General features: G+C 39.4%; 1 protein-coding gene across 4 annotated transcripts in view; it reads right to left on the bottom strand.

The window, feature by feature from the left end:
• The window catches only part of RALGAPA2 (Ral GTPase activating protein catalytic subunit alpha 2), a 330878-nt gene that overhangs the window by 250131 nt on the left and 62968 nt on the right, over window positions 1-17779 (bottom strand). For 3 of the 4 annotated variants that reach the window (XM_064375258.1, XM_064375283.1, XM_064375285.1), the window contains exons 5-7: window positions 4466-4509; window positions 1624-1801; window positions 716-831 (exon numbers count right to left, since the gene is read on the bottom strand). In XM_064375258.1, the coding sequence (XP_064231328.1) occupies window positions 716-831; window positions 1624-1801; window positions 4466-4509 (338 nt within the window). Of the gene's footprint in view, window positions 1-715; window positions 832-1623; window positions 1802-4465; window positions 4510-17779 lie in introns of those variants that run through there. The other variant, XM_064375286.1, reaches the window with a different exon arrangement.

The raw sequence follows: 17779 nt of genomic DNA, 5'->3' as shown, positions 1-17779 counted from the left end.
ATCTTTGTGGTTTGTGGCTTGCCACTTCAGCGGTCACAGGGCAGAAGGCAGCGAACAGTGGGTGTCAAAAGAACATGAAGTGGGGAAGTGAACTCAGCAGAGATTATTACTTCAACAACTCGGTTGTGAAGGGGAAGACAGATACTGGACAATACCCAGGATGAACTCAAGGACAAGAGAAGTATTTACTAAGAAAAAAGAATCAGTATATTTTATTCTATTATTTAGAAATCTAGACTAGGAGTCACAAATCTCCTATTAAAAGCATAAACCAGTTACTTCAGTTCTGTATGTAGTTGGTGCATATGAGAAAAAATAATATGTGACATAAAGGAGACCTATGCCAATGGCATGAGGAGATTGGTCCATATGCTTTCCTTTAGTCCCCTGGTCTGCTCTGCCTATTCCTGTTCACCTGTTCAGCCTCTGGGCCCACCTCCTCCTTCATCCTGTCTTGCAAGCATAGAGATTAGGGTTAGAAAGGAGTAAAGAGAGAAACCGATTTAAACACACTCACAAAATAGTATACACAGCTGGTCTTGCTGAAGTGACCTAACAAATGGTACATACTCTGCGTTTGCTGAAATATCACATAAAATCACCTCAAAGAAAAAGAAAAAGGAAAAAATATGGATACATAGAGAGAAAAGAGGCAGTATTTATTCTATCCTACTGAGAATAAACCCATCACTGAAACAGTCATAATTTTTCTGACCTGAATAACCATATACTTCAACAGTATTTGAAGAAAAAAGCAGGTTTGGTCCTCAGCAATCTTCTCCCCTGATACAGCTGGCAGGAGCGGAGTAATTTCTTCTGGATATATCTTTACTGAAAGTATAGAAAATGATGAGAGCTCATTCACCAAAGTCAAATTTTAAACAGAGTTTAGGGTTTTAAAAATGGTCTCTATTAAAATACATCTCTCCATCCACTGGAGCTGCTCACACTGAGCTCCAAGGCAGTGTGCATAAAGAGCCTAGAAACACAATCCAGATGCCCATGAAGCACTCTCTCCCACTGCACCATTCTTTCCCTTTCAAATTCTGCTTTGGTCAGCCCAAGATCAAATGTCAGTCATTGAGCAATAAAGCAATACACAGTAATAAATCAATGGTCCCAACAGGCAAGTTCCTTGAAAACTCAAAGGACACAAATGGCCATTAATAGTCCCATGAGGCTACTACTGTCCTTCCATAGATACTGCAGGAAGATACACAGTGGCAAAATAAGATCGTGGTGAGCAGATGAGTGTCCACTTATGAACAACAGTGATAAGAACAATAGATAGTAGCTTTGGATGGTGGAGTTTAATCTCATTAACAGCCAGAAAACCAGTCCAGACTTCCCATGTGTCTCTACTTCCTTCTACTGCCAACATCTGTCCCCTCCTTCTATTCCTGCTTCCATCACTTCAGTAAATTTCTTCTGTCATCATTTCATATAAAATAAGCTCCAAGTCTTTTGATTCTAAGGTGTGGAAGGATCTACTGTGAATATGAAAGGGTTAATTCCTTTTCAGACTCCATTAGGATTTCTATTCAAGAAAATGAAAAAGTAAGAATTCCTTAACATAAGTTCAAGAGTTAATTTAAACAAGGGAGACCTGCTAACATAACTTACCATCAGCTACACCAGGGCTGGGATTGATGAGTGTCTCCAGTGTGCAAGGGCCCTTGGATGACATGACTGCTGGGAAACCAGGCACCAGGCAAGCAAAAATCAGCACCTGCTCTTCTGCACAGTTTGTCTGAAGTGCTTGAAGCCACAGAAGAAACAGCCTGATTCCTTCACATCTTATCTAAAAACAAAATTAAAAGCAATGAAAATGAAACACTTACATGTATTTACAGAAATGCACTGCAATGTAGCAACAGTCTTGAGAAAGAAAAACTACAAGTGAAAGGTATGCTTAGTAGTACACCAAGTTCTTCACTTAGCGACAGATAAGCAAAAATGCTGCAATACAGCACAAGAGTTAAGAGCTCGAGTTCTGGAGCCAAAGTGCCTGGGTTCAAATGCAGGCTCTGCCACTTTCTAGCTGGGATCCATGGAGGACCACATAATTCTCCATGCCTTAGTCTCCCCAACTGTAAAATAAGGATGGTAAGAGCACTTACCACAAAAAACTATGATAAAGACTGAGTTAACATATGTACACCACACAGCACAATGGCTGACTCCCAAGTATTTCCTGTTAATAGTATCTTATTCTGTAAGGCAACAGTACCCATGGTATCAATGTTCAATTATCCATAAAAACAATGACAAAGATAATATTCCCCCAAATTTACATGTGCTATCACTATAATATACCATGTTGATAATATTCTTGAGAATCAGAAGACTTGAAGCTAAATAAGACCTTGAAGGCCTAGCTCAATGAGACAAAGCAGCTCTCCTTACACCTTACACCACTGTTCTATTTCTCCAACACCTTTGCCATGCTCTGAATTCCCGGCATCGCGCTGTAGAAAACATCAACATAGGTAAATGTGTCCTTTTTTTTTCTTTACACTTTCAAATTCATCCCATTCCTAAAATTCAAAAGCACATGTCTCTCCATTTCTGTACTCCTAAATGACTAAAAACATAAAGTGAATTAAAAAAAAAAAGACAAATTAGCAAAAGAGATTGAAAAAATGTCACATGCAGCTGAAAGATGGAGTGAGCTCCAAATACCAAAAACTAGAGTGACTGCCTCATCTCCTTTCAATTAATTCACGGCAGTGCTGACTCCACCAGAGCAAGAACACTGCAAGTCAAACACAAGGCTTTGCCAGAAAACCAAACCGAAAAGGGGAGAAGAGCCAAAATAAAAATATTCTGCTGACTTCCAATAGAAGTAAAAATACACTAGGACAGACAACCCAGCTGGTGACAGTGCTACCCCATTAACAGAGTAAATTCACAAATTCATAGCATATTTCAAAACATGCTCCTGGACTCCACCACTGCACTGCTCTGCTCTGCACAAACTTCCATGCCTGCTCACACCTGTCCTCCTTTCCCCTCAAGCAGGTCAAATGAGTAGTAACATTACTATTCAGCCACCAGACCAAAAACAAAACAAAAAAAACAGAAGAAAAAGAAGAAAGAAGATGGAAGAGAAAAGGGAGAGAAGAGAAGAGAAGAGAAGAGAAGAGAAGAGAAGAGAAGAGAAGAGAAGAGAAGAGAAAACAGCTCTATGTATATCTTTTTTTTTTTTTTTTTGAGAAGGAGTTTCACTCTGTTGCCCAGGCTGGAGTGCTGTGGTGCAATCTCGGCTCGCTGCAACCTCTGTCTCCCAGGTTGAAGCAATTGTTCTGCCTCAGCCTCCCGAGTAGCTGGGACTATAGGTATGCGTAACCACACTCAGCTAATTTTTGCCTTTTTAGTAGAGAAGGTGTTTTACCACGTTGGCCAGGCTGGTCTCGAACTGCTGACCTCAGGCAATCCACCTGCCTCAGCCTCCAAAGTGCTGGGATTACAGGTGTGAGCCACTGCACCTGTTCAGCACTATGTACATCAAATCAAATTATATTTAATTTAACAAGAGGGAAGTTTCTATGAAATTCTATTACAAGTCTCCAATTTCTATATGTTAACTGTGTTTAAGAGAACTAAATATAAGTAAGGGTAATTATAAACATGAGATAACAACCTGATAAGTTCTAACAAAATATAGAATCTACAGTGAGACTAGGAATAACTCACTTCTTTTTTTTTTAACATGAGAAATAGTTAACATATCAAGTTTTAAGAGGCTGTGATCAGTTAAGCCCGTATAAAACCACCAACATATTGACTTATTAAAGGCATTTGCACAGCTAAATTAACTCCAACTGAATTATCGTTCATAAAATATTCATCCCAGGCTGAATTTTTTCTGCCACTTATGTTTTAGGGTAATCTTATCTCAGCATCAAGAAGTATATGTTATAATAAAAGATATATCCATTTCAAACTAAGCTAATTTTAACCTATAAATCTGCCACAAATAAATTTTCAAGAGTGAGACCCTGTTGTTCTTTTCTCCCACAATAGCTCTCAAAATTAGTAAAATTCATTGGAGACAACTATAATTTTAACAACCAGTTACCAAGATGGACAGAATCAAGCATATGAGCTCTGAAGCTTAGAGGGGGACTGCCCTTCCTTTTTCTAATAAAACTGAAGCAGTCAGTGCCTTGCCCATGATCCCTATCTGTACCCAGCAGAATCAGAATGAGAACTCAGAACTCTAAACTCTGAAGCCCAACCCATTTTCTCCTAATACTATTTAAAATCTGTCCTGCAATAAGTTATGATGTAAGGACAAAACTGTAACAATATTCATCATATAATTTCTCAATAAAAAATTAAAACTAAGTCAAGTAGTTTTTAAAGGTCTTTTTTCCAAAATGGCCTAACATTGTTACTTCGTGGCATTAACAAATTTAAGAGTAATAAAAAATGCCATTACATAATAAAATAAAATAAATACCTTAATAGAATTTCCAGTGTGTAGAAGCTTCTTTAAAGTTGAGCCTGAAAGTTTAAAATAATGAATTAGAAATAGAGTATACAATTGCATATCAAAGATCTATTTTAAGAAGAAACTATGTGCTTATGACAAAAATATAATTTTTAAAAATAAAAGGAAGAAGGTTGACCTTCAGAAGCAAAGCAATGTCACAGAGGGAAAGACGTTTTTAAGATAAAAGTCCTTTAAGTATGTACCTCTTCAGAATTCTTTTCAAACAGTCAAAATGATTGATATTAAGGTAAGCCAAATGCCCACAGTGGATTATGGGCAAATATCTCTTCTCATGCATAAAATGGATGCTTTTTTTTTTTTATCTCTAAAGGTAAAAATAATATTAAACAACTGTTCACAAAACATTTTTACAAGAACATTTTATGAATACTCAGAATGGCATGTTTCTCTCCTGGCAATGACAACGACATTTATGGAGTTTGGTCCATCAATAAATCCTCTAACAGAGCGCTTTGGTCACTGTCAAGGAAGCACAAACAAGGATGAGTCGGAACTCCAGTCAACTACAAAAATTTTGGTGCTGCAGCCCACTAGAATGAGAAAAGCTTCTCTTAGGAGGATGGAAGACTATTACTAAGTCATCTATAAGTATATTCAGGACTTCAGTATGGAGATGGCAACCCAACCTAAATATCTTATGTAGCCTCTAAAATGAGATCTTAACCTCTAAACACGAGAGGACTTTTTACAATAGAAATATGGCCAGGCACGGTGGCTCATACCTGTAATCCCAGCACTTTGGGAGGCCAAGGTGGGCGGATCACAAGGTCAGGAGTTCAAGATCAGCCTGGCCAATATGGTGAAACCCCGTCTCTACTAAAAATATTTAAAAATTACCCAGGCACGATGGCATGTGCCTGTTGTCCCAGCTACTCAGGAGGCTGAGGCAGGAGAATCGCTTGAGCCCAGGAGCTAGAGGTTGCAGTGAGCCAAGACTGCACCACTGTACTCCAGCCTGGCAACAGAGCAAGACTCCATCTCAAAAAAATAAATAAATAAACATATTGGAAGTCTTAGGCAAGAGAAATTTGCTGTGAAATTAGATATCTTTTAAGAAAAAAATTACTGAGATCCAAGATGGCAGAACAGGAACAGCTCTGGAGTGCAGTTCCCAGCTAGAAGAACACAGAGGATAAGCAATCACCACATTTCCAAATGAGTTTTTACTGCCTACACACCAGGAGATTCCCAGGCTGAAAAGTCCAGCGAGTTTCCAGCACAGCTGTTTCAGCCGGCACTGTGGGTCTTCACACAAAAACTCACACAAATCCAGGCAGCCATTTCAACAGGCGCCTAGAACGCCTGGGATACAGAGCCACCCATTCAACTGAAAAGAAAGGGGGCTGAAACAGGGAGGCAAGTGATCTGGCTCAGTGGGTCCCACCCCCAACAAACACCAGCAATCTGAAATGCTCTGGATTAAGAGTTTTGCAGCAAGTGCCGCTGGACCTGGGTCAGTCCAGCTCGGTCGGGGGAAGGACGTCAGCCATTACGGAGGCCGTCAGCCGAGGCAGTCCGCCATTACCGAGGCAGTCCGCCATTACCGAGGCAGTCCGCCATTACCGAGGCAGTCCGCCTGTACTGAGGCAGTCCACCATTACCAAGGAAGACCGCCACTACCAAGGCAGACTGCCATTACCAAGGCAGTTCTAATAGGAAGTTCACATAGCAACTGGGCAGAGCCCACAGCAGCTCAGTAACGCCTCTGCTGGCAGACTGACTAGACTATCTCCTTGCTGGGTGGGCATCTCTGAAAAAAGGCAGCAGCACATCAGGAACTTATTAAAAAAAGCCCCATCTTCCCAGGACAGAGCACCTGGAAAAAAGGCAGTTATGTGTTCCGCTGCAGCAGACTTAAATGTACCTGCCTAGCAGCTCTGAACGGAACAACGGAGCTCCTAGCTCAACACTTGAGCGCCTATAAGGGACAGACTGTCTCCTCAAGCAGCTACCTGACCCCTCTATATCCAAAGAGACACCTAGTAAAGGAGAACTCAGGCTGACATCAGGCGAGTACCCTTCTGGGACGAAGATAACAGAAGAAGAAACTGACTGGAACCTTACCGTTCTTCAGTCCCCATGGGTGATACCCAGGCAAGCAGGGTCTGAAGTAGACCTCCAGCAGGCCTACAGCAGAGGGGCCTGATGATTAGAAGGAAAACTAAAAAACAGAAAGAAATAACTTCAACATCAACAAAGAGGACGTCCACTCAGAGACCCCATCCGAAAGTCACCAACTACAAAGACCACAGATAAATCAATAACAATGGGAAGAAACCAGTGCAAAAAGGATGAAAACATCAAAAACCACACGGCTCTCTTCCTCCAAGGGATCACAACTCTACACCAGGAAGAAAACAAAGCCGGATGGAGAATGAGTCTGATGAACTGACAGAAACAGGCTTCAGAAGGTGGGTAACAACTAACTTCTCTGAGCTAAAAGAACATGTTCTAACCCAATGCAAAGAAACTAAGAACCTTGAGAAAAGGTTAGATGAAATGCTAATGAAAATAAACAGCTTAGAGAAGAATATAAATGATCTGATGGAGCTGAAAAACACAACACGAGAACTTCGCGAAGCATACACAAGTATCAATAGCCAAATCGACCAAGCAGAAGAAAGGATAGCAGAGACTGAAGATCAACTCAATGAAATAAAATGAGAAGGCAAGATAAGAGTAAAAAGAGTAAAAAGAAATGAACAAAACCTCCAAGAAATATGGGATTATGTGAAAAGATTTAATCTACATTTGATAGGTGTACCTGAATGTGATGGAGAGAATGAATCCAAGCTGGAAAACACTAATCAGGATATTTTCCAGGAGAACTTCCCCAACCTAGCAAGGCAGGCCAACATTCAAGTCCAGGAAATACAGAGAACACCACAAAGATATTCCTGAAGAGCAACCGCAAGGCACATAATGGTCAGATTCACCAGGGTTGAAATGAAGGAAAAAATGCTAAGGGCAGCCAGAGAGAAAGGTCGGGTTACCCACAAAGGGAAGCCCATCAGACTCACAGAGGATCTCTTAGCAGAAACCCTACAAGCCAGAAGAGAGTGGGGGCCAATATTCAACATCCTTAAGGAAAAGAAATTTCAACCTAGAATTTCATATCCAGCCAAAAAAAGCTTCATAAGCAAAGGAGAAATGAAATCCTTTACAAGCAATTGCTGAGAGATTTTGTCACCACCAGGCCTGCCTTACAAGAGCTCCTGAAAGCAGCACTAAACATAGAAAGGAACAACCAGTACCAGCCACTGCAAAAACATATCAAATGGTAAAGAGCATTGACACAATGAAGAAACTGCATCAACTAACAGGCAAAACAACCAGCTAGCATCAAAATGGCAGGATCAAATTCACACATAACAATATTAACCTTAAATGTAAATGGGCTAAATGCCCCAATCAAAAGATACAGACTGGCGAATTGGATAAAAAGTCAAAACCCATTGGTGTGCTGTATTCAGGAAACCCATCTCATGTGCAAGGACACACATAGGCTCAAAATAAAGGAATGGAGGAAGATTTACCAAGCAAATGGAGAGGAAAAAAAAAAAAAAAAAGCAGAAGTCGCAACCCTAGTCTCTGACAAGATAGACTTTAAAGCAACAAAGATCAAAATAGACAAAGAAGGACATTACATAATGGTAAAAAGATCAACAAGAAGAGCTAACTACCCTAAATATATACGCACCCAATATAGGATCACCCAGATACATAAAGCAAGTTCTTAATGACCTACAAAGCGACTTAAACTCCCACACAATGATAGTGGGAGACTTTAACACTCCACTGTCAATATTAGACAGATCAACGAGACAGAAAATTAACAAGGATATCCAGGACTTGAACTCAGATCTGGACCAAGCAAACCTAACAGACATCTACGGAACTCTCCACCCCAAATCCATAGAATATACATTATTCTCAGCACCACATCGCACCTACTCTAAAACTGACCACATAATTGGAAGTAAATCACTCCTCAGCAAATGCAAAAGAACGGAAACCATAACAAACAGTCTCAGACCACAATGAACTCCAATTAGAACTCAGGATTAAGAAACTAACTCAGAACTGAACAACTTCACGGAAACTGAACAACTGGCTGTTGAATGTTGACTGGATAAACAATGAAATGAAGGCAAAAATAAAGATGTTCTTCGAAATCAACAAGAATGAATACACAACATACCAGAATCTCTGGGACACATTTAAAGCAGTGTCTAGAGGAAAATCTATAGCAATAAATGCCCACATGAGAAACAAGGAAAAATCTAAAATCGACACCCTATCATCAAAATTGAAAGAGCTAGAGGAGCAAGATCATAAAAACTCAAAAGCTAGCAGAAGACAAGAAATAACTAAGATCAGAGCAGAACTGAAGGAGACAGAGACACAAAAAAACCCTTAAAGAAATCAATAAATCCAGGAACTGGTTTTTTGAAAAGATCAACAAAATAGCCAGGCCACTAGCCAGATTAATAAAAAAGAAAAGAAAGAAGAATCAAATAGATGCAATAAAAAATGATAAAGGGAATATCACCACCAATTCCACAGAAATACAAACTACCATCAGAGATTACTACAAACAACTCTATTCACATAAACCAGTAAACCTGGATGAAATGGATAAATTCCTGGACACTTGTACCCTCCCAAGCCTAAACCAGGAAGAAGTTGAAACCCTGAATAGACCAATAACAAGGGCTGAAGTTGAGGCAGCAATTAATAGCCTACCAACCATAAAAAGCCCAGGTCCAGATGGGTTCACAACCGAATTCTACCAGAAATACAAAGAGGAGCTGGTACCACTCCTTCTGAAACTATTCCAAACAATCCAAAAAAAGGGAATCCTTCCCAAATCGTTTTATGAGACTAACATCATCCTGATACTAAAACCCGGCAGAGACTCAACAAAAAAAAGAAAACTTCAGGCCAATATCCATGATGAACATAGATGTGAAAATCTTCAATAAAATACTGGCAAACCAACTGCAACAGCACATCAAAAAGCTTATCCATCATGATCAAGTAGGCTTCATCCCAGGGATGCAAAGCTGGTTAAACATACGCAAGTCTATAAACATAATCCACCACATAAACAGAACCAAAGACAAAAACCACATGATGATCTCAACAGATGCAGAGAAGGCCTTCAACAAAATTCAACAGCCTTTATGTTAAAAACGCTCAATAAACTAGGTATAGATGGAACGTGTCTCAAAATAATAAAAGCTACTTACAACAAACCCACAGCCAATATACTGAATGGGCAAAAACTGGAAGCATTCCCTTTGAAATCTGGCACTAGACAAGGATGCCCTCTCTCACCACTCCTATTCAATATAGTATTAGAAGTTCTAGCCAGAGCAATCAGGCAAGAACGAAATAAAGGGTATTCAATTAGGAAATGAGGAAGTCAAATTGTCTCTATTTGCAGATGACATGATCGTATATTTAGAAAACCCCACTGTCTCAGCCCAAAGTCTCCTTAAACTGATAAGCAACTTCAGCAAAGTATCAGGATACAAAATCAACGTGCAGAAATCACAAGCATTCCTATACACCAATAACAGACTAAAAGAGAATCAAATCAAGAGCGAACTCTCATTCACAATTGCTACAAAGAGAATAAAATTCGTAGGAATACAACTAACAAAGGATGTAAAGGACCTCTGCAAGAAGAACTATGAACCACTGCTCAAGGAAATATGAGAGAACACAAACAGATGGAAAAACATTCCATGCTCATGGTTAGGAAGAATCAATATCGTGAAAATGGCCATACTGCCCAAAGTAATTTACAGATTCAGCGCTATCCCCATCAAGCTACCTATGACCATCTTCACAGAACTGGAAAAAAATCATCTTAAATTTCATATGGAACCAAAAGAGAGCCCACAGAGCCAAGACAATCCTAAACAAAAAGAACAAAGCTGGAGGCATCACACTATCTGACTTCAAACTATACTACAACGCTACAGTAATCAAAATGCTTGGTACTGGTACCAAAACAGAGATGCAGATCAATAGAACAGAAGAGAGGCCTTGGAGGCAACGCCACACATCTACAGCCATCTGATCTTTGACAAACCTGACAAAAACAAGCAATGGGGAAAGGATTCCCGTTTAATAAATAGCGAAAAAATGCTCACCATCACTGTTCATTAGAGAAATGCAAATCAAAACCACATTAAGATACCATCTCACGCCAGTTAGAATGGTGGTCATTTAAAAATCTGGAGACAACAGATGCTGGAGAGGATGTGGAGAAATAGGAACACTTTTACACTGTTGGTGGGAGTGTAAATTAGTTCAACCATTGTGGAAGACAGTGTGGCGATTCTTCAAGGACTTAGAAACAAAAATTCCATTTAACCCAGCAATCCCATTACTGGGTATATATCCAAAGGATTATAAATCGTTCTATTATAAAGAGACATGCACACGTATGTTCATTGCAGCACTGTTTACAATAGCAAAGACCTGGAACCAACCCAAATGCCCATCGATGATAGACTGGATGAGGAAAATGTGGCACATATACACCATGGAATACTATGCAGTCATAAAAAATGACAAGTTTGTGTCCTTTGTAAGGACATGGATGAATCTGGAAACCATCATTCTCAGCAAACTGACACAAGAACAGAAAATCAAACACCACATGTTCCCATTCATAGGCGGGTGTTGAACAATGAGAACACATGGACACAGGGACGGGAGCATAACAAACTGGGGTCTGTTGGGGGTTACTAGGGGAGGGACAGTCAGGGGTAGGGAGGTTGGGGAGGGATCACATGGAGGGAAATGCCAGACATAGTTGACAGGGGGATGGAGGCAGCAAACCACACTGCCATGTATGTACCTATGCAACAATTCTGCATGATCTGCACATGTACCCCAGAATCTAAAGTACAATTAAATATATATTTATATGAAAAAGAGAAAAAAAAGAAAAAGAAAAAATAAAAGAGTTGATATTATAATGTATTTGGCATATTGTAGCTTTTATGTAATTTTTTATTAAATAAACTTACTGAAAATGTTAAAAAAAAGAAAAAAATTACTTAGATCCTCTGATGAAAAGTTTGTGATATCTATTTAACAACTAGATATCAAATTATATTTACTTCACCAATGAATTTCAAAGAGTTGTTCTAACAAGACAGCCAGTGTTTTGACAACTGATACAAGCCATAGCTACAGTGATAGATCGATGGATGGATGGATGGATGGATGGATGGATGGATGGATGGATGGATGGATGGATAGATACATACATACATAGATACATAGATATAGATATATAAAATAATTAAATGCATACTCTTTAGAAATTCATTAACCAGAATAAAATCACTGGCAATCTGAAGGAACCTTTTATAACAGTTCTACTGTTCATAACACCTAACACTAGGGCTTAGAGGAAACGCATCATGACTCAGACTAGGTTCTAGCACTTAAATAACTAATAGCTTGTGCTTGAGTGAAGGAAGCTAAAATGTCTCCCCTTCTGTGACTTCTCCCTTCACCAAACCATATCCAGTAACTTTTGGTCTAGAACCAGCATTTACTAGGCTGGCTCTCTCTGTCACAGCTAAGGTTCAAATGTCCATCCAGCCCATACCTTTCCTCAACCTGCGGCCTTGTTCTTTGTCCCCATGTTTATCCATTCTTGGACAGTTCATTCTACCTCAGTTGAACATCTGCTTCATTACACCTTTTGAGGACCTTGTGGTGGCTGGCCAAGCCAAGAGATACTAGACCGCTCAGGAGATTAATAATATTAAGCCTGCACAGACAGTTCTCTTTCCAGCCATCTGGCTAATCCATCATCTTGTAACATATTCTTGGAAATACTTTTTCCTAGCCATTGTATGTGACTGTTGGTGCTTGTAAGTTCCTCCCCTTCTTAGGATGGCTCCAGCTTGTTTTTTTTTTGTTGTTGGTATTGTTTTTTAAGTATTTGGACTACCTACAGATGCCTATATCCACTGTTCCCTATACACATAGGAGAAAAACACATTCAGAAATGATATTATATGCAGATATACAGAACATATGATCCATATTGGTCAACGGTCCCAAACTTTTTCTCTGGTAATTTGTTGCAGTAGCAACAGAAAACTAATACATATGTATTTGATCTAGTCTATTCTGTTGTATTCAAAAACTCTTTTTTACATGTGAAGCAGTACAGCTTAGCAGTTACAAGCCAGATTCAGAAGCTAGACTGCTAGAGTTCAAATCTAGGTTCTAAATTTATGAACTGTGTAAACTAAGTTAGGAACTTCATCTCACTATGCCTGAGTTTTCTCATCTGTAAAATGGAATAACAACAGTGCCTATCAGACAATTGTCAGTGAGATTTAAATGAATGAATATATATGTAAATGCACAGAACAGTGGCCGGTACGTGGTAAGCACATTTTCCACACAAGACAGGGCATCAGCTATTCTCTAAGGAACTCTCTCTTTTTTATTAAAAAACAGTATTAGCAGGAAAAACTTGTGCAGTAGGGGCACATAGCATGAGGACTGGTGATAAGTACCTGAGAGCCTTGTTTGGCCTCTGTAGGTTTTTTTTTTTTTGAGACAGAATTTCACTCTGTAGCCCAAGCTGGAATGTGGTGGCACAATCCTAGCTCACTGCAACCTCCGCCTCTGGGACTCAAGTGACTCTCCTGCCTCAACCTCCTGTGTAGCCGGGACTACAGGCAGGCGCCACCATACCCAGCTACTTTTTTGCATTTTAATAGAGATGAGGTTTCACCATGTGGTGATCCACCTGCCTTGGCCTCCCAAAGTGTAGGGATTACAGGTGTGAGCCACCGTGCCCGGCCCTCTGTAGGTATTTTTTAAGGCCTTAAGTTCACAAAGACATTTCTACTTACAACATTATCAAGTCCTTTCTCATTTTGTTTTAATTTTTAAGTTCCTCTACGTATGTCATGCCTGTTTGGATTTTTAAACTTCTTATCCAAACTATAATTATACCCATTCCACCTCTTCTGTGCCTCATCAACCCTACTGGTTGCCACTTTACTGACCGTGGAAATAACTGGGACCATGGGAAAGAATAAATAAGTAAATAAGATCTAATTACTTGGGCTGATTCTAGGAATTTCTAACTGCTATTGGCTAACTTTTACTACATTTTAACCATAAGTAATCTTTGAATGTAAATCTTACTACTTTTGAAGAGGCAGTAAAATGTCAGGGCTGGGACTAGTGAGAGAAGAGTATGGATTCTGAACAAAATTTAAGGGATACCAAAAAACTCATTAATCAAGATAAATATTTTCATGCAATGGTTTTTAAAAATTGCATTTTAAAAATCCAAAGAATTGGCTGGGCGTGGTGGCTCACGCCTGTAATCCCAGCACTTTGGGAGGCTGAGGCAGGTGGATCATGAGGTCAAGAGATCGAGACCATCCTGGTCAACATGGTGAAACCCCGTCTCTACTAAAAATACAAAAAATTAGCTGGGCATGGTGGCGCGTGCCTGTAGTCCCAGTTGCTCAGGAGGCTGAGGCAGGAGAATTGCCTGAACCCAGGAGGCGGAGGTTGCAGTGAGCCAAGATCGCGCCATTGCACTCCAGCCTGGGTAACAAGAGCGAAGCTCTGTCTCAAAAAAAAAAAAAAAATCCAAAGAATCCATGATGAGCAATATTAAATTTTTAAATACTAGTGTTCTGTTGAACCATATGGGAACCAGAGGGGGAAAAAAGAAAGAACCAAAGGGGAAAACGTGTGTTTTCTATATATTTTTAATTTTTTTTTTTTTACAGAACATTAAAGTAGCTGAAAAATGTAAAGTTGGGTGTATTAAAACACACAGCATTAGTTTAAATATTTTATCTATAACAAAGAATGTATTATAATATTATTTTCCTGGCTCGGAACAAAGCAAATTCATCAGTAATATTTTCAAAATCTATTTCTTTGCTTCTCATTTTCAAGTGTGAGAATTGTCACATTTGACAATTTCTATTTGACCAAGTAACAATCTTTTAAAGATCTTTTAATACCACTTTTAAGGCCAGGAGATCATATAGATACCTCTAACCTAAAACCTTAACATTATAAAATCTTTTCCTATTTATTTTTAATTTTTTTAAACCTCCCTCTCGATATCATGCTTCAAACCAAATTGCAAACAATGTAGTACACCATCAGCATCAAGCAAGGAGTCAGAAAGAGAGAAACTCCCTCTGGGCTGCTGGTATGCCAAGCTTGCTAGAAGAGGCCAGCAGAATAGAAACAGAGAACTTCCTGGCACTACAAGATCCACACTAAGCATGAGAAGCAGCATTCCATTAAAAATTTGAAATTAACATAAATTAGCTCAAAATGGATTGAAGGCCTAAACTACAGAACTGGTAGATGAAAGCACAGACTTTGGGTTAGGCAAACATTTGTTACACATGACACCAAAAGCACAATCCATACAAGAAAAAATTGATTAATTGAATTTCTTCAAAATTAAAAACTCCAACACAATTTTTTTAATGGGCAATAGATTTGAACTTCACCAAAGAAGACAAAGAAATGGCAAAAAACACATAAAAAGATACTTAAGATTATTAGTTGATAAGATACCACTATCACTAAAATAAAAAAACTGACCATAACAAGTGTTGAAGAGAACCTGAAGTAAGTGGAACTCCTGTGCCACTGGTAGGAATATAAAATGGTAAAACCACTTTGGAAAACAGTCTAGTAGTTAAACATACACTGTTACTTTCCTATCTCTTGGGAGTGGAATGGTTCAGCCATTCCACTCCCAAGAGATAGGAAAGCATATGTTGACAGAAAGACTTCTACACAAATGTTTATAGTAGCTTTATTTATAATAGGCCCAAACGCTAGAAACAATCCAAATGACCATCAACAAGTGAATAAATCATGGAATTATAGTATATCCACACAATGGAATACTGTACTACTCAGAAATAAGAATGAAATAATGAAATAATGTAAATAAACTTCAAAATACGCCAAGTGAAAGAAGTCAAACAAAGAATAGTATGATTCTACTTATGTAAGACTCTAGAAAATGCAAGCTAGTCTATAAGGGCCAGAAAAGCAGATCAGTGGTTGCCTAGGGACTGCGGGGGTAGGGGTGGGGGTTAGAAAAGATGGGAGAGCAGGATTATCAAGAGGAATGAGGAAACTTTCAGGGGTAGTACCTATGTTCATTATCTTGTTGGTAGTAATGATTTCACAGGTGTATACCTATGTCAAAACTTACCAAAAGGTCCATTTTAAATATATGTAGTTCACTGCATATCAATTGTTAACCACCCCCCATAGAGATCCTTTTTAATATAAGAAAAAAAGATCAGGCAACCTGGAAGTGATTGGGTCAAAGATCAGGAGAATGGAGGACATGGTCAGACAGAGATCAGGGTCTGAAGCCACAGAGGTACAGAGGATTGGGCGTAGGGGCTGATGGTTAACTTGGCATGAAGGAAAAGGACTAGGAGAAAACAAAGCCACAGGGGTGGAGGGAAGGCAAGTAAGCAGGGGGTCAGAAGACATGGCAGCAACCAGGAGGTAGAAGGTGGCATGTAAAAGGGACAGAGGTTTTCACAGAGGGGATTGTGGCTGATGTCTGGAATTGGCATGGGAGAAAAGAAAGACCATGATCTCACCCCGCTATTACTGAGGGAAACAGAGAAGCTTCAGACAAAAGTCAGGTTTCAGATGGTCAAGGAGGCGAAAGAAAGAGGTTGAGGCTTCAGGGCTATTGTTTAATGCAAGAAGAAGACAACCAGAGGGCAAAACACAAAGAAGTGCCTGGGAGGAAAAGAAACACAGAGCAGTGATGGTGAAAGCACCCTGAGATGGCATGGAAAGACACCAAGTGACTTGGCCCCCATGCTGCCAGGGGCATTAGTTCCAGACATCCCCTGGTGAACATGGATGCATGTGGGGTCCCAGATTTCACCCAGTCTAGTTGTGATACACTTCTAAGGGTGTCCTAGTGTGAAGTGCACAGGGAAACCCGGCTCTCTCAGGAAGAGTGAGCTATGGTGTCTGACTGAGGGGACCAGGGAAAGCTGCCAGACTTAAGCTCCCAAGGAAAGGTTAGGACCTGGTGGGCAGTAGGGAACTTGAGAAATGAGACTGGTCAGAGGCTGTGTTCACATCCCAGGCAATGTGGGGCCACTGGTTAGTCCCAGGCACAAAGCCAGGTATACACTTAAAAAGTCAAAAACAAATTTTCAGCTTAGTTATGCCCTTGGTTTTTACACTATGTATATAAAAAACCTAGATGAACAAAATAGATTAACGACTCATAAAAAATATATGAGGTATTACACATGTGTGAATTTTCCAATAACTGAGTCCCACTCCTTTAAACCTAGGGATTATTCATTTTCAACATTTTTTATATAAAACAACTCTAATGCAAAATACATCCTTTTGCCAACCTGACAATTATGTGTTTGGGCATAGCACTGTATACTCAGTGAAATAGCCAACTTTCTAGAGGCTCCTGAGCAGTAAGCCTTCTTAAAGTGAATACACATATAACTTAAGTCCTGTGTTGATGATGCATGGGCACATGAAGGGGTGCTGCAGCCTGACTTTATACGAAATATCCCTGGTTTGCTGCCAGTGCCATTCTTTGCCATTGCCTCACTCTCTATCAGTTCTAATTATTGCCCGGAGATAAGATGTCAAGCAGTCACCTTTATCTACCATGATTTACTAGCCTAAAAAAATGACTTCAGAAAAAAATTGATAAACAATGTTTTCTTTTATAGTCAGTAATGGTAATGGAAATTTACAAATAGTTGAGTTGTAAATTAGCACACAATGCAGAGCTCATGAGTATTGTGCCAGCCACTGCCCTGGTCATCTTGCTCTGCGAACATCACTTGAAAAAATATCTCCAGATGCTTGGAATAATGAACCTGTGTTCATTTCACATTGTGAAGCTTAGAGTTCAAATACGTTTCCTCATTCAACAATTTAAAGCAAGAAGCCAGCCATTAAAAACCAAGACAAAGAGAAACCACAGACTATCCCTTCCCTCTAAAAGTAGTTTAAAGAGAAATAGAATGTCTCTGTTTTCTACAGACAAAATAAAATGACATGGTAAGAAATAGACTTCAAGCATTGTGGTGGTTGATGTTTCAAATTATTTTCTTCCTTCTCAGGATAAAATGTGGTTTTGAGACTCACAAAATACAGCAGTTGCCCTTATTTTAGGTTTCTCTGCTCAGTGACATTGTC

This window comes from Aotus nancymaae, unplaced genomic scaffold, assembly GCF_030222135.1.
Source record: "Aotus nancymaae isolate 86718 unplaced genomic scaffold, 86718_ANA_hifiasm-v0.15.2.pri h1tg000001l, whole genome shotgun sequence".
Lineage (NCBI taxonomy): Eukaryota > Metazoa > Chordata > Mammalia > Primates > Aotidae > Aotus > Aotus nancymaae.
This window is presented reverse-complemented; position numbering and strand designations above follow the sequence as displayed.